The sequence below is a fragment of the Sylvia atricapilla genome, chromosome 7, assembly GCF_009819655.1.
Source record: "Sylvia atricapilla isolate bSylAtr1 chromosome 7, bSylAtr1.pri, whole genome shotgun sequence".
Lineage (NCBI taxonomy): Eukaryota > Metazoa > Chordata > Aves > Passeriformes > Sylviidae > Sylvia > Sylvia atricapilla.
Genome location: NC_089146.1, coordinates 11,058,881 through 11,076,582, shown reverse-complemented (window position 1 = coordinate 11,076,582; position 17,702 = coordinate 11,058,881). Strand labels below are relative to the sequence as shown.

Here is a 17,702-nt window from a genome sequence, read left to right as displayed (position 1 = left end):
CACACACGGGCGTGCACATACACCAAACCCGAAAGCGAGGACAACCCCAAAAAGGACTCACTTTGCCTCGATGACTCAACGCAACTAATAACCGTTTCTCCGCTCTCTGTGGCGAGTCCCTCCTGCCGCTGCTGTCGTTGGCAAAGGAGGGAGCGATTGAAAGTGACACACGGGGGGCCGCCGCCGCCACTTCCCCGCGCCGCCAGGCACTCGCCGCCGCCGCGGAGCCGGGGAGAGCGGCGCTCCCTCCTCTTCTCCTCCCCCCGTTTCCCCCGGTATTGATTTTCTCCGCTGAAGGTGTGAGAAGTCGGCTCCCTCTCCCTTCTCTTCCGCGCCGCAGCCGGCCCCGCGCCTCCCCGCCCCCTCGTCCCGACCTCCCCGCTCCGTTCCGCTCGCCGCCCGGGACCCTCCGGGACGGGGCTCTGCCCTTGCCGCCCCGCGGGCAGCCGCCCCGGCCCCGCCGCCCCAGCACCCCCGGAGGAGGGCGAGGAGGGGGCTGGGGGTGGGGGGAAGGAGTAGAAGCGAAGAACGCGGCGTGGGAGAAGGAAACAGGAAAACTTTCCACCCTGGATTCTCTACTTCTGATCCATGGACAGAGCTCAACTCAGCCAACTTACAGACAGGCTATAAGCAGTAAGTACAGCGGCAGCTCCCGGGAGCCACTCGCTAGAGGCTTCCTCGCCAGCAGCCGGCTACTTCGTGGCTGCACAGCTGGCCGGCGCGGGGGGGCCGTGCCAGCAGGGCCGTCTGGACTGGCAGCCTCTTCCCCGTGGCCCCCGGGGGCGGGCCGGGACCGTGGCCGGACCCGGGGCGCAGCACCTGGCTGCGGCAGGCGGGTGGGCTGCTTGCCTGTCGAGCGCGATGGGAAGGAACCGGGGCTCAGCACCGCCTGCCCCCGCCCGCGGCAGGTTGGCGCCGGGCGGGTGAGGCGAACCGCTCGCTTCCAGCGGGGCCAGCTCCGGCGGCGGGAGCGGGGCGGCATCGCACCCGGCCGCTACCCGCCCGGCTTCACGGAGCCGAACCGCCCTGGAGACGCGCAGCGCGGGCCCGGCCGGGTGAGCGGGGCCCGATACTGGCCGGCGGCCACTGAAGCGCCCCTTGTTTCTCTCGCCCTAGGTCCGTGCTCTTTCTACTGCGACCTGCCAGCGGGAGCAGCGTCTCCGAGCATGGAGCGGAGGAGCGAGAGCCCCTGCCTGCGGGACAGCCCCGACAGAGGCAGCGGGAGCCCCGATGTCAAAGGGCCCCCCCCCGGGAAGGTGGCCAGGCTGGAGCAGAACGGCAGCCCCATGGGCACCCGCGGGAGGCCCAACGGCGCCGTCACCAAGCCCGTGGGAGGTAACCGTGCGGCCGCGCTCGCGGCGGCTCCGCCGCCCGGGGAGCGTGTGGCGGGCGGGTCGGCATCGTGCGCGGAGGGGCCGGCGGGTCCGAGTGGCAGCTGGAGGACCGCTGTCCCCTTTCCCGGGCAAGCGTTTGGCTGCTCGACACCGCCGCGGTGATGGGGATCCGCGGGAAGACTTGGAGCGGGCGCGCGGCGCGCAGCCCTCCGGCGTTACAAGGCCGCCTGCCGAAAGAGGCTACCCCGGGCCGGGCTGTGGCCGGGCGGCTCTCGAAAGGCCGATCCTGCCGGAGGGTAACGGGGTGAGAGCGTGTCCTGCGCTCGGCGCTTTCTTCGTGCGGATTGCCTTGGGACAGCCCACGGGCATCCCGCTGCCCGCCGGCGCTCCCGCAGGGCACGGCAGCGGCCGGCGGCGGGCCTGGGCAGCCCCTCCGGGCTGGGTGCGGGCGGTCGGGCTGCCTTCGCGGATGCAGGTGACACCGGTTAGGTGCGTTAACACCCACCGTCACGGCTTTACGAGTGGGGCCACCAGGGTGGGGAAAAATGGTAGCGTTTATGGTTGCATTTTGGGATTTTATTTTTCTTTCGGTAAATAGCATTTTGTAGCAGTTGTTGTGAAAGAGGATAGGGCATGTGCAAGGTTCAGCTCTTTCAGCAAATAAACTGGGCATTAGTTTTGCAGTTCTCCTGCACTTCTCTAGAATACTTAATCTTTCTTACTTTGCTGTCAAGTTGCTGGTCAGTTTTGTATTAAGAGCATATAAAGTGTGTGGTTGCTTTTTCCTCTCCTTTGTTCCAAGAAGATAAACTTCCCAGACACTTCTCTTAAATGCCTTCTTTTTTCCTCTTGATTCTGATGCTGTTGTGTTTAAGAGGGCAGCCTCGTGTTAGGAAAAATATATTTAAAACTCTTGAAATCAGCCAGATGTTGTGAGCAGAATATTGCAGGAAAGGCCAGCAATAACTTTACCTTAAAAAAACCCCTCTGCATTTGTGTTTTAAAATGGGCAGAGCGGTAACACATAATTGTAGTTGTTTATACACAAGGAGTTTGTCTAAATGGCATTTCGAGAGATACATTGAAATGGTTGTCACATGACTCTCTATTACGTGAGGTTTATTTAGCGATTTTACCATTAGATGCTTGTTTTAGACCTCTTTGGCTCAATAGGCTTCCTAATTGCTGAAGTTTGCTAAGGAGCTGCAGATTTTATTTTAAAAGCGTAGGATTCATTTATATACCTAATGAAGGGTAAGACAGCTCACTAGTTTTTTTATGCTTCTGTATATCTAGTTTTTAATCTTCTTTTTGTTCTTCCAATATATGGAAAAAGAAGAAACAGCTTTGCAGTGAAAGACTTGTAATACTATTCCACTTAGAAATTGGTGAAGAAATATTTTGTTGAGTAATTGTAGAAAGGAACTAGTTAATCATATAAAAAGTAGCATGTGTAGTTTTAGATGCCTTTTTCGAGACTTGGGAATTAAAGCTGCTTGATTTTTAAAAGAATGTTAGAATTAGAGGTGAAATCTTTTTCCTTGGGGCATTTATAGAAATACACTTTAAGAGAACTCTTTTAAATGTTTTGGAATATATGTTTGCTTTCTAGTTGCAGCTGTAATCTCCAAGAGAAATTGAGCGGCTTTTATAGTTGTATCGGTGGTTCAGCCTGAATCTGGCCTATTAAGCTGTTAAGCTATGGAAGATTTCTACCACTTAAGAAAAAAGACTTTCATTTCTGAAAGCAAACTTTTAAGAGCCTAAGTCTTCATTCATTACTCGTCATCTCATTTATAAAGATGTTGTAGACTGGACTATAGAAGTGTGGGGGAATAAGAAATGCAGGAGTAATTTTTTTTTTTTTCCTTAGCTGATGTTCTTTAAGCAGTCTCAGTCTCTTTCAGTTTAGGCTGTTCATAATAAAGGTTATTCATTACTCCTTATTGATACTGAAAGCAAGAAGAAAATTATTGTTGTCTGAATACTTACCTAGGTTCTATAATACTCAATACTAAATCAGTTAAGGTAGATTTTTTTAATAAGATAATGGTGCTGTTTAAAATTGATTTATTTTTTTCTCCTGGAAATACTCTCACAATTAATCAACATAGCTAATTTCTAGATATTTTTCTTCTGGTCTTTTTCAAGTTTGATCTTTAAGAACCTGTCGTGATCAAGTGATCTTTTCCTGAATGCAGATCACACCTGTTTCGGGTGTTTTTGGAAGTCTGTATTTTTGCAGTGATTACTGTGGTGTTAGTAATTTTTTCACTGGAGTTGTGAAATGCATCTGTAGGCATTTGTGGAAGAACTTGCTTTTAATTTACTGGCAAATTAGTATAAAAATGATTAGAAATAAATATTGATAGGGACTCTCCTACTATTGTGCCTAGAGTCTGACAAAAAGGAAACTAATGAAAGTCATGGTGAAGTGACATCCAAGGCTTCAGTTGTCAGTGTTTCTGTTTATTCTTATTTCTTGGGCTTTAACAAGTGCTAATACTTACTGAACGTGAATTGCATTTGACAAAAATGGAAATACTTTACTGAAAACTAGAGGCTTTTTTTTAGTGTTTTATTTTTAATTCCATAATGTGTATCTAAAGATTTTGAAAGCAAAGCCAAATGCTAGCAATTCATTTTCTCATCTCCTTTTAGGCCTTAGATATGTAAATGCTGAAATTCTTTCCTATTTGGCAAGTGGCTTTTTGTTGTAATAATATCAGTTTCTGAAGTTAACTCGTGAGAACAGAGCAATAAGCTCTTAACTACCTGCTGCTATGATGAGCCTGATGACCTTTGGTAACTAGTTTTATAATCGTACTGTTTGCTGTAATTATTTTTCTAGTGACTTCCCTGAGAAATAGAGAAATATAATGCTATCAGTCTTTCTAGCTTTCTCTCTAGTCTTTATGAGTGGAAAAGTGTTTTAAAATAAGCTGTTGTAATGCAGACAGAAATTCAGTAGTTCTCATGAGAAATTTTGCCTTACGACTTTCCTGGTTTTTTATTCCTAACACAAATGTACTTAATTCAGAGGGCCATTACAGCAGCTATAATAATCTAGTGAAGGTCACTAAAAAGATAAACGAGGTCTTAAAGGTTGTGTTTAATAGGGGATTTAAAAGTTTTGGTACTGTTTACAATGTTGTTAGTGTCAGTCCAATGTATTAGAGTCCAGTTTTGGTTTGCTTGACGAACCCAGTACTTTCTACAATGTTTCAACAGTTATCTGACCAGTCTGTTTTCAAACCTGTATGTAATAAAACACAAGTGCTCAGATTTTAAGGAGAGTAAGGTTCCTTGGAAAAAAAGTCTAATATCGCTTTAAAAAACATATGAAGCCTGGGAGAGAGTTTAGAGCAGGCAAGAGCACTATGGTGTTGACAGCTTTATATCCCTGTTGGGTAACATTCACTTACTAGAATTGGCGTCTCCTCTCAGTTAGTAATTCACTCCATAAGGATTAAAAAAAGGAGGGATGATTAATGACTAGGAAACTCATATTTACGGAATTGTTGATTGCAGTTCGTGAACCTGTTTGTGTAAAAGTGGATGTGCATATATGTATTTGTGTGTGTGTTGATTTGAAGAGCATAGAAAATAGGCGTCAAAAGCCTCTGAAAGCAGCTTAAAATGCCAGTATGCAGAGTGAGATGTTCGGAAGTTTTGTTTTGCTGAAAAAGAAACATACAACCAAATGATAGCCAAGGGAGCATGTTCAAATTTGGAGCAGGAAACGATTGCAAAACATCTTTTGTTTAGTTTAGTTTGGTGCAGTCTGAGAATACGTTCATATTCATTTAACTGTCAAAAACTGTGATTCAGTTTACAAAATAGTAATGGAGGGAAAAGGTTTCAGGCAATTCAAACCGAACTGTATGATCAGGATCTTAATCAGTAGCTGTAGTTATGGAGCTTGTACAGAGTCAGATGTAACAGAAAATGTGGATGCAGTGACTCTTCGGAGCGCTGCTGCTGATTGCTGTGAGCCCCCTAAAGTTCAGTGTATCGTGGTCATGTCTGCTTAAGTGTAGTTAGAGATCCATTTTAATATATCTCTGGGGTGACAGAAACACGGGCTGATAGTTAAGGAGCTATTTGTCGAGGTCCGTTCTATGTATTTCTGTAAAAATATTGTAGGGTTTGTATTACCTTTTATATTTTTACAAGAATTCAAGGTACTTGACTGGAGCGAAAATTCACTTCTGTGCAGACGGAAGAACGCAGCCTGATTAAATTTGCTCCTCTGTTCTACGTGGTTAGTTAACATGGGGTCCTGAACTCAGTGAGGAGGTATGTTTCACTTTTTCTTAGGAACTGAGCAAAGTGAAAGGTTACATTATAGATTCCTGCCCAGATGCTAGATGAAGAATACCTTCCTGCTGCCTGAAAGAAATATGGAGCTGTTTGAAAGAATTAAGCGCATTGAAATACAGAAGCACGAAAGCTGCAAATCCTTATTAGTTTCAGGAACCAGCATAGATGTATTTTTTATGTTTTACGTTTATATTTTATGTTTTATTTGTGGCTGCATAGTTGGAAAATGTTGCTTTCTAATTTGATATAATTCAGCGGGGATTTGGAAGAAATGTAAAATCTTGGATTTTGTATGTTTCTGATACATAATGAGGAAGAAACCTCTAATTCAACAGGAACAGTAAGAAAAGCAAGACAGTGATTTTTTGTCGGCGCTGTTTGTTAAAAATGAGTTTCTGGTCTTTTTGTTGATCTTCACCCTTCTCTCCCTTTTCCAATCAGGCTATGTCATGTAAATAGAACAAACAGAGCAGACACTCCTGAAGGGTCATGCAGTGTATCAGCTGTATTTTTGCTGAGGTAGAAAAATAGTCTTTCTTTTTGTGTTTTCAGTACTTGGTCTGTTATTAAAATAAAGACACAGTTGGTTAAGTACGTGTGCAATCGAACATACACTTTAAACAGAATATAGGGTATCCACCCATTCAATGACCTAGACATAATTTGATGTTTAGGGTAATTTTGGAACCCTTAAGTTGCATCTGCAGAAAGACACCAACAATTTTGAATTCAAGATTTAAGATTAGTGGTAGTAAGATTTTTTTCTTTCCCTCACAACAGTTTCTAAGTGTTTCAAGTCATCTCCCTGCTTCCTCTCCACACCCATGCCCGTGTTAGTTAACTGCATGCTGTTATTCTTATCATAAACCAAAGGAAAGAAAAAGCAACCAACATAATTGAAATAGTCCATATTAGTTCTCTGTTTACTCCTCTCTTTTTAAGTTGAGTCTTGCCTTTTCTTGGTTTCATTGGGATAGAACATAGTATGTTTACTGTCAATAATTTATAGGGCAATTCTTTGACAAACTCACCTTAACAGGAAGTTTCAGTGACCCCCCCAGAACTGTTTTTGTGCCTAAAGAAGATGGCAAAATCATATTAAAAACTATGAAGATGAGGTAACGTATTTTCAAGAAATTAAATAGTGACTTACCTTCCACTCAGAATTTAGAGGAAGAATTCAGACATTGAAGGGAGGCCAATAGTATTAATCTTTTATTGTTATGAATAAACACTTAGAGGTAAGGTTTGAAGACTCTTTTCCCAAATACCCAGTTTTGTGGAATCCTTATATTCTATTTAAATACTCTTACTGGGCTGAATATTTTATCTTGATTTAAAAATAGAAAAAAACCTGACATAGTGTAACTGTAATCAAGTCATCATTTCAACAGACAGCTATGTCATATTGAAACTTTCTGGTTTGTAGCACAGACTTTCAGATGGTATCACTTACTTTGAAATTCCTTGAAAAGTATTTGAGTTTAGTATACTCTTAATGGAGATGCTAGTCTGAATATTTATTTTTGCAGTTACTTTCTATTATTGATGTTTTCTTTAGAGCTGTCTGTGTGGAATGGGGAGGAAAAGGGCCACAACGGTGGTCTGGAGCTTAAGTAAAATGCTTGAACCAGTAAGATTTTTGTCACTCGCATTGACATAGAACATGGTAATACAGTATGGCAACTATGGTGCTGTCAGATGAAGAGTTTATTGCAGTCGTGTATTTATATTCATCAAACATTTGTGTGTGCTGTTTAGAAAATCCTTATTTTTGTGATTGTGCAGTTCCCAACCTGCTTTTAAATCTTATTTTTAAACTTTTCAAAATAGCTGAAAATCTGTAAAAGTTGGGAAGATTTTCTTTGGAATCCCAAATTGCAAGGCATAGCTAAGTTAGGCCTTTAATTACTGCCCCTCATAATTTAGTTAAATTAGTAACTACTGCTGTGTTTTTAGGATTAAAGGCCCAGTTTTTCAAGGTATAAAGTATTACCAAGTGCCTTTGAATTGATAGGACGGGAGTTTGTTGGAGATAACCTGTGCCTGATTCGTGCTCTGAAACTACTGAACAAGCGTGCTGTCCTTTGGAAGCTCGGGGCGGCTTTGAAACCAGCCCGCCGTGTTGAGCAAGGAGCCAGAGCCCGTTCCAGCTCTCAAAAAATCACCTTGTGGTAATTGCTTCCTACTGTACCAAATGTCCGGGGTCAGCTGCATCAGTCCCCACGGTGGCATGTGTCACTAATGCAGATGTAGGAAATAGTCACAGCAGACAGAAGGCAGCTGAGTATTTGATGGCTTTTGAGAAATGTTTTCTAGCCTCTGGCGATACTAAAAAAATTGCCCTCCAAGAAGCTTTGTACTTGTTGCAGAATGCTCATCAGCACCATCTTTGCTGCGGAGCTGCAGACGAATGAGGTTACAGTGATCAGCGGTATGAAAGACAGAAAGTGCTCTTTGCCATCTCGGTTTGGGGGCAGTTGTTAGCCTATCTAGTTGAGGTTCTCATGGCCATTCCCAAGTGTTGACTGCTTTAATGTATGATAGTTCTCAGCCAGCAAGGAATGTTGTCTATGTTGTCATTATTCTATAGTTAGGGATTTTTTTAATCCAGTGTTCCTGTGCTTTGTACGAAAGCACGTACAGCAGCTGTTGAGTTTGTTTTGTCCCCATCTTCATTTGCATTCATCCAAATATTGGTGAGGGAAAAAAATACTTTATATTTCCATTGTTATTTCTTGTATTTCAGGGAACTTTAAAGAAAACATGAAATAGTATTTTTGGTTGTTTGGTTTTTTTTTTTTTTTTTTTTCATTTCAAACATGATTGCTAGCTCTGCAAGTGTCCCCTGAAGATTTACAAATATACAAGATTTTGGCATTTGTCTATTAGCAGTTTAGGGCTGCTGACATTGAAAAACTCTTATAAAAGATGTTTGAAAGGTTTTGTTTGTTTTGTTGGTTGGTTAGTGTTGTGTTTTGCTTTGGGTTTTTAAGTCTAATTCTTACTCCGAATTTTAAAGGTGTGAATGTTGATGTTGCTAGTATCTGAGGACTTACGTAAAACCTCTTTCCAGGAGGCACTTCTACTTAGAATAAAACCATGTAAATAATTTACAGATTGTTTAAAAAATGAAGTTTGAGCCCTGCACTGATGTTTTGGTCAGCTGGATGCTAGGGCAGGAGGACTGTGTCTTGAACGCAAGATATATTTTCAGTTTCTTGTTGAATGCTGAATGATTATTGGTGTTTCATGCAATAATGTTTGGAAAAAGAGAAGATTGTCATTATTTGTAGAAGCTGTATGAAGGAAACAGAAAGAACTTGAAGAAAAAGGGCAGGTAGCTCTAGATAAGAGTCTAAGCATATGACTTGTTTTTCTAGGTAGAAAATGATCTAGCTGATTATCTGGCTAAAAATGTTTAGTCATTGTGCTCTAACTAATGTCTTTGTATCAGATGGACATGCACTATTAAACAATATGAGCACAACTGTACCTTGTTACTATGTCAGCAAGATAAAGAAGGTCAGAAAAATCTTAATACCTGTCAGACACTATTTTATATGAAGCTGCAGCATCTCTTGAGATAACCATAAACCCAGTGCGTTTTCAGAATGCAGTAGAAATGTCTTCCACTTAAACGTGGTCGCTTATTTGTTCCCCAAAGACACACACTGAGATGAAAAGATGTACTATTGACAGCAAATCTTTTCAAAGGTGCTAAACCTGACGTGAAATGTCTGGAGGGAAGTTTCTTATATCAAAAGCATGATTTGTATGGCTGCATACAGCCACAAGGTACTTTGTTTCTCTCTCAGCTGTTCCATTCTATTTGTGATTTTGAGAAGGGGCTGGATTAGTCTGTCTTTACTTGGGTATCACCAGCACTTTGCTCTTGAGAAGTTGCTGACTTTGTCAGCATTTGGATAGAATCTTCAGATAAGTGAGGGAACTTGCAAAGAAGTATTTACCATATTGGTAATCTAAACTCATGGAGAATGTTTAGCCATAAATTTAACTGACAGGCATATATTGGAAATGAAGCATGTTATTTTCAAAACTATAACCAGCTTTTTTTTTTTTTTTTTGAGAGTAATATAAATTCATATTTTGAGCATATTTTGGTTTATATGCATTTCCATTATTTATATATTAAAATTAGATGTGCACAATTTCCAGCCTTATTATTTTGAATGGTTATTAAGAAATGTAGTTATAAATTATGAGTTATACAATACTTCGGAGTAAAAGGTGATTTTCATAATGTCTTCTCCCAACTTACAAATAACTTCTTTGCCATAATCCAAACATGTTAGCAGAGCAACATGATAGATGTCTCTTTAAGTATCGTAGTAAAAGAAAATGACTTGTATTCTGAGGCTGTGGATAGTTTATGTTGTTTTGGACCCATTTCCCAAGCAGTGATCGAAAACAGATTACAATAACAATTATACAGTCAGAAGATGCAATATCCATTTCTGTTTTAATTGAGTGAAAGAATAATAAAAACATCATTAAGAAAAATGAGGTGGACCTGTCATACATGCTACCAATTTTTAGATTTAGAGAAAATGCAGAGTAACAGAAGTGTGAGCTTTTTTTTTAAGGTTTTTTTTTTTTTTTTTTTTTAAGTAGTTTGTTTCTTGAGCTAGAAGTCTGGATAGTAGACTTCATATGGGTGCTCCTGTGAGCAAGTATGCAGTAAGTAGGCGTATTGCTTGACAATAATTGCTCAGGTTAGGCATTATCTGAGTGTCTGGGTCTGGCATAATAATGAATGTATTGAGCCTTTCTGATGACATTAGTATGATTACAGTATCATTGACCTGCCAGCTAGATGAGCTTTGAGAATGCCATGGACGGGTAGAAAGTAGTAAAAATTACTTCCTTCTCTTTGAAAAAGAAAAGCTATGCTCCTTCATGTAAGGGAGAGTGTTTTGGGTTTTTTGTGCCCTCTTCAAATCTGTGGACATGAATGCCAATTCTTGGTCTCCTAAACCATCGTCACCTGGGGCTGACTCTTCTAGGCCCTTTAGCTACCTCGCCATCTCAGGGTTCAGATGAAAACCCAAACGTTAGAAGAAGGGCCCTGTTCCAAGGGGCTGTGCATCTGTGTGTTGCTTGCAAAGGGACCAAACTAGTTGAAGGCCCGAGGCTGAGGGATCCTGGCTCTCCATTTTCTCTGACTCCCAGAGCTGTAAGCAGAAATGTGTTTTCAGCTGTACCATACATGGGAAGAGAGAGCCTTGCTACAGTAGCCTTGGCTCTAGTCCTGTATCATACAGCTTTATAAATCAACATTTGGAATGGCATCCAAAAGTAAACTGGGAGCCAGTTCGGCCTTTGGAGCACAGATGTAATCTGCTTTCTTTGGCTAACACCTCTCAGTGAGCACATGCATTTGCACTAGCAGAGGTGTCTAATTCTTTGGTGTAGCTCTGTGCACCATAATAATGCAGCAATTCAGCTTGTTGAGCCTCAGAAGCATTGCTGGCTCTTCACAAGTGAATGAATCCACACACAGTAGGTCAGCCTATAGGTAGGTCTTTTCCACCCTTGGCCCCAAGTATTCCTAACTGGATGACGTGTCATGTGCATACCTGAGGAAGAGAATGTATCTGTTATTTTTTGTTCCTTGACCTCATGACTTATATGGTAGTTACTTAGATGGTGGTTACGAAAACCCGTTAGATTAATGTGACCTGCTGGCAGATAAATGTAAATATTCCTAAAGGAGTAATGCTCAAACTGATAACTGTTAAATGTGTGATCTTGTGTTTGAAGAGTGGTTCCCCCACAGCTCTGCTGTAAGACAATACAAGGGAAGGCCACTCAGAAGTTGGCCTCTGTCCACAAGGGTGTGGAAGACTGGAGTTGTAAGTAAAGGCCAAGCCCCAGAGGGCAGTTGCTGACCCATAATGGGCTGTAGGTGCAGACTGTCTGAAGACTCCATATTGACTGGTGAAAAGGGAGGCAGAGGGGGAAGTCGGCTGACTTCTGGAGGACAGAATGCCTTCTACATTTTCTCGTTTGTGATTCTCTTCTCCACTTATTTTCCCACTGAAGATCTGACGGATATTTCTGTGGTCTCCTTCTACCAGAAAAACACCATCTAGTAAAGATATTGCTGTAGCAATAGCCTTACCCTTGCTGAAAGTGAAGCGGGATGAAGAGCTTCATCAGTTACCATTGAGTTTGACAACGTTTATTCAGAAAGAGTTTAATGTGGCTTGTCCTCTTGCTTGCGTGCTTGTAACTTTTGCCCATAGCCAGTTCTGCCATATGTGTTGACATTGTCACTTAGAAATGAGGTTTTCTAGTGCTGCCAGTATCTATAAGATATGAGGGAAGGAGGCAGTGGTTACGGTGGTTGCAGATAATACAGCTTGTCTCACTGCTGGAGCCTGCAAGTGAGTTTGAAGGCAGAGATGTAGGCTGGCAGACATTTATCTTGTAACATGGAGAAGGGGTGATAAGATTTCTTCTTTTCCTTGCCAAGGAGTGGTTCACAGAGGGGTGGACAAAAAGGAGAAAAGAACTTGCTGGTGGGTCCCAGCGGAGACCCCAAAATAGGCCCAAGTGTGGTCTGCAGCACTTCTCCAGAAATAAAACCTCAAACCAGCTATGAAAGCTTTTCTGTTGCATTCCAGGGGACTTATCCCAGTACCAGGAGACTAGTTAATAGAACCTTCATTAAAATGCTTTTGCTAGAAGATGTTTTTTTGCTTCAAAAATTACATAATATGGTGGCATCTGCTAGCACCATTGAATTTAAGGGCTTATTAGTGGTTCCAGTTTTCAGGGTTTAAAATGTTGGTCATTAAAAATAATTTTGGGTGGAACTTGGCATAGAGAGTCTTAGCCCCTTAGGCGAGTTCTGCTACGTTTTCAGGAGAAAAGTAACAGAAACTAGTCCCCCAAACTAAAAACTCCTCATGAACCCTATACCTGTTTTTAAGTTAAAGAAACTGAAACCTGAAACTTATAGGAAATTAATGGCGTAAGGTGATTCTTTTAACCAAAAGTAATCTGACTTTAGAAGTATTCTTTCTGCTGATTTTGAGTGAAAGGAGTACATTTCCCATTTAGTTCATATTATAAAGTACGGCTGTGGAATATTTTTTTCTTCTTTTATAACTGGAAACAAGTTGAAACAACTGAGCTGTTTTATTTAGGAAAAATGTAGCTATAGTGTCTTCACTTCAATGGAAATAGTTAGACTCAATTATTTTAAGTGTGCTTTTTTAACCTAACTGATGTTGTGATTTTGTTCCACGGATTGGAAGGCCTGTGTGTGATTCTGGTGGACAGCATGGTGCTGGTGCCCCCCAGGATTCCTGCATCCTGAGAGTGCTGCTGGCATGGGGGGCTGAGCTTTCTGCTGGCACAACTAGACAGCTGTTTGTGCTGCCTTCTCAGTTGGGCTCCCTCAAAGCAGTATTTTGACCTCTGGGCTATCATTGCTCTCCGTTTTGCTTGTTTAATTGGAGAGGTGGAAGTGCTTTATTCTCCTGTGTAATTATTCTTGCCTCCTGGTGGCCCCGTGCATGGCTGTCCCTGGGCTAACAGGGTGGCACAAAGCTCCAGTGGGGCTGCCCCTGTTCCTCCTCGGTGAACTCAACCAGTGTGACAGATTCAAACTTCAGGTTGAGTTAGTGCAACTGGTTTAGCAAAGGGGATTTGTTACCAGAAACAGCTGATTTGCTTTGACTAAGAAAAGGCCTCATCTCCTGTGAGTAACACTTCTGTCCCAGACACACCGCAGGAGAGGCTGTGCCAGAGGTAAATGCTTGGTGTTCTTCTGTTTCTCGTTTCTTGTTTGTCACAGCGCATGCTGTAAACACAGCTTTTCTTTTATGCCATTTTTTAGAAATTCAAGCATTATCAAATCAAGTTATGAGTTTCATAATATGTTTCTGTGGTGGGATAGTGGCCTGAAATATTTTGTGTTAAACAGTAAGGCTGTTATTTCAACTAGGAGAAGGATTCTTTGGGTAGTTAAGCTGTCAGAAGCAGAGGACATCTGCAGAGATGGTAGTGACTTATTTATAAGACTTCCTGAGATTTGGGATAGCTGTGATGGCTGGGAGACTGAAGCCACAGAAGGGACTGGAAGCTGAAGAAAGATGTAAATAATACCTTGTGGTTTGCATTCGCCATTGGCTAAAATATAAAATGTAGAAATGCATTTCCTGCCTACAGATTTATTGAATATGTAAAGCCAGAAAAAATAGCCGAGGAGGAGTAGAAAGATATTGTCCTTAGTTTTACTTCCTCTGGCCCTCCTAAGAAGAAAAATTCTACAATATAGTGTTATTTAACATGATTTTGTTTCTTTGGCAAACACTGTATTAAAATCATCTGTGGACTGAGCTCTTCTTTACCAAATTGCATCCTGGAACAAATTATTTGCAGCGGGCTTATAAACCCATGAAGAGTAGGAGTTTAACAGCATCACATTACTGCTTATATGCAAAATCAGATACCTTGCATTTTGTCTAGAACACACTGGAGATCAGAGGATTAGCAAAAAGTAGGGTCCTTGGTTTTAAACAAAACCTTTTGCTGTAATGAGGTGCTCGATGCCACATAGGACTGTACAGTTGCAAAGGTCTTGGTGCAGTCTCTTGTATTTGACATAGCGATTTCCCGCTGGCTGCCTATCAGTGTGTGCACACAGTTTTCTTCACGGGGTTCCGAGTGGTTAGTGACAAACAACTGCAAAGTCATCCCTTCAGTCCCCATTAAAAAAGATTTACAGTGCAAGAATTCTCAGCTTCATAATGAGACTGTTGTAAGCTGGTGCTTGATAAGTAAAAGGCTGAAACACAGTCCATTTACCCAAACTAAGCCTTTATTGTAAATAAGTTAGGTGCCAACAACTTATATTCTGTCCGATTTAATTGTATTCATAATTTATGGTGTAACTTGAAAGTGAGCCTTACTGGACATGCCTAATGCTTGCTGAAGTGAGGGAACTCTGTCTCTTCCACCTTATCCTAGAATTGCACCAGCATGGGCTGAACCTGGTGTCTGCTTCAAGCCAGATCCTTCTCGAGTGTGAACAGTCGAGTGTGTGTGGCCTTGTGGACACAGTGTGGTTGTGCTTGTTAAGCCTGTCATCGTATCTCCTTCCTCTTGCAGCCCTCAGCTGGACTCTGCAGGATTTTCTGGAGAGATCTCATTACTATCGGCTACAGCTATGCTGTGATTTAAACAAAAGTGGTGTTGAGATAAAAAACAAACAAACATTTTTTTTTCCCAAATACTATTTGATGTCTTTCCTCTTGAAAAAGCCCCAGCCAGCTGGACAAAATACCCAACATTTTGGAGTTCAGTTGATTTTTCTAGTTATGAATTTATCTATTATTATTACATGTGATCTTAAAGGTCTTTTCCAACTGAAATGATTATCTGATTCTTTGTTTGTTTAGCTAGTCAAGTCTTTAATAGAAATCTCCTGATTATTAGCATGTGAACTAGGTTTTGATTTCTGATCACATCAGGATTTGCCCTTTACACTGTTTTGAAGAAGTGGCACACTGGGGCTTTAAAGCTTCCCTTTCTCTTTTCTCTCCATTTTTTTAAATTAACTTAGTAGCGGGGTTAAGTTTTTCAGAAAGGAAATAATGGATTTGTGTTACATGTTAGGATGCAGGATGGCATCTTTGCTGCAGAAATTCAGGTACTTCTGTGTAACTGATAGCTGTCAAACTGAATTGGCTTCTGCCTTTTCAGTTCGAGCTCAGGATGTGAAAAGAAGAACTAGCAAACCTCTCCTGTGCCGATTTCTGCCTTTTAAAGCATTTTTCCCAGTTTAGGTTCATTTTTCAAATTTGTTTAGAAGAAAGGAAAGACAGTTAAAATAACAAATCTGCATATGTAAGGTCAGCTCTACTGCAGTGCAGAGAGAAATAAATAGACTGCTTTCCCTTGACTCCTTTTCGGGGATAAAGGTCTCTCTCTAAAGAGAGGTGTCTCTTTTTTCTAAAGAAAAAGCAGAAGCAGATTAGGTTTAGGAAATGTTTGTAGTTTGATTGCTTCCTGTGGTTACTGCCAGTTGTGGAAGCATGCTTTATTGTTAAATATACAGAATCTTTATCTAGATAATTTCCTCAAGACAATCCATGCTTTGCTAATTGGGCTTCTTCATTTCTGTTGTAGAGTGAGGTTCTCATCTTAGAAGTCCAGCCAAAGTTGCTTTTACTTTATTGGTTTTTTTGGTGTGTGTGGAAATAAGCGTTTGTGGATTCTGCTCTTGTTATTGCCTGGATTTCTTTTTTTTTTCTTTCCCCTCCCTCCCTCTGTGGTGGAAAGGCCAGCTTAGAGAGCGGCCCACGCTGCAGTCTCTGCTAGGGAAAATGTTTTCTACATACAGTAATGAAGAGTTTTCAGTAGTTTATGAATTTTCAAGTAGATGTCCAGGTTTCTTAACTCCAAACCATAGAAATTTGCTTTGTCTTTGAGGAACATTACTCTGCATGTGTGTCTGTGTTCTGTTTAAAATGAAGCAAAACAAAAAAATAGCCAACAAACAAAACCTAAAACCCAAAGCATAACAGCAACGACAACTTTATTTTCCACTTTCTTCACTTGATAAAAATCTCTCCACTGTAGAATGATTTCCTTTGGGTTTGACACCACCATTTGATCTCAGTTTTTAATAATTTTGGTGGCTTTCACTCCCAGAAGAAAACATGCTTGTGCTGTGAAGTATTCCCACTAGAAATCTGGGAAGTCTTAAAACCTCATGTTACTCAGGGCAAAGAACTGGCTTCTTTATTAATTCCCTGCTAGACAACCCCTGTACAGTAAATCTTTCCATAACACCATGCTGTTGAAATTAATCAACCTGATGTTTGGAAATTGTTCAAATTAGATAAAATTAAATAACGCCTTTATAGGACTCAAAACATGACCTGATGGAAAGAGATTTTGATCTAAAAAGACATGAATTTTATTGGTGCTTTTTCTTTCTAGTTGATCTTCGTTTTATACTTATTAGGACACACAAGTACTGCTCCCTATTTAATGGCAGGAGAGGTGGGTGGCTATATGAGCTCTCAGCTTTCTGCTCTGCCTGTGATGCTTCTTTGCGAGCAGACCATGCATAGAAGTTAAGTGCCAATAGTATCACATCTATTACTTAAAAAAGCATGGGCTGGAAAAGTATTATTTGCAGATAAACAAAAGAAACAGTGCAGGACTTATTAATAACTGCTTTCTTCTCTTCTTTCTAGTTTGTCATTAGAAATCTGCAGCTTTTACTTGGAAGTCTAACAACTGAAAATGTTTTCCAGGGAGCTGTATGATTGCGGATTGATAACGCTTTTAACTGGCTCAAAGTATTTTTTTGTAAAAATGAATGCTTTATGCAGCAGAGTTTTTCGGGTCTTTACTTCTCGAATGAAATACCTATTTCTCTTTCCTTCATTTCTAAAGAATTGATTCTTCCCCGTGAAATAAAACCATAGATTAAAATGGACAAGGAGGAGAAAATATGCATTTGGTCTCTTTGATACATATTTAATTTTTTCTTAATTTCTCTGCCCCTTAGACGAGTTGTGGCAAAAAGCGCAAGTGTGTTCACAAAGAGTCTCTCTACCTTGCAGCTTTTCAGTGATAGCAGCAGTGGAGCTTAAATCTTCTCTCCGAATTGTTTAAATGTGTAATACAGAGATACTGGTTGCTGCGAACCATTCTCTCCTTTTGGGTAATGGTGGGAACAATTTTGCACTGCTGTCTTTCGTGGGTTAGGTGGGGCTCTTGCCGTGTATGGATGTCCTTATTAAAGCCTTTCTGTAGATTTTGGTTTCTGCTCCCCTGACATTTTATGCAGATGCCATCTGTATGGGGCCAGAGCTCTGCAGGAAGCATGAAAGAGCTGTTCGTGAGTCAGTTACATTAACCAAAATCAAGGAGAAAAAGCCTTTAGTATGATTTGCGATTGCTGTTATGTTTTGTGTGCGTAGCAGCATTGTGTTTGTCCTTGAAGGAGACAAACCCTTTCCTTTTTAGCCCTCGGATTACTCCTCGTTTTCTCTG

General features: G+C 41.4%; 2 protein-coding genes across 2 annotated transcripts in view; both read left to right on the top strand.

Moving 5' to 3' along the window:
* The window catches only part of TYW5 (tRNA-yW synthesizing protein 5), a 161,565-nt gene that overhangs the window by 113,836 nt on the left and 30,027 nt on the right, over positions 1-17,702 (top strand). The gene's annotated exons all lie outside the window — the stretch shown is intronic.
* Positions 75-17,702, top strand: part of SATB2 (SATB homeobox 2) — a 128,833-nt gene continuing 111,205 nt past the window's right edge. The window contains exons 1-2 of the mRNA XM_066322584.1: positions 75-633; positions 1,117-1,335. Of these exons, the coding sequence (XP_066178681.1) occupies positions 1,167-1,335 (169 nt within the window). The 5' untranslated portion in view covers positions 75-633; positions 1,117-1,166. The remainder of the gene's footprint in view (positions 634-1,116; positions 1,336-17,702) is intronic.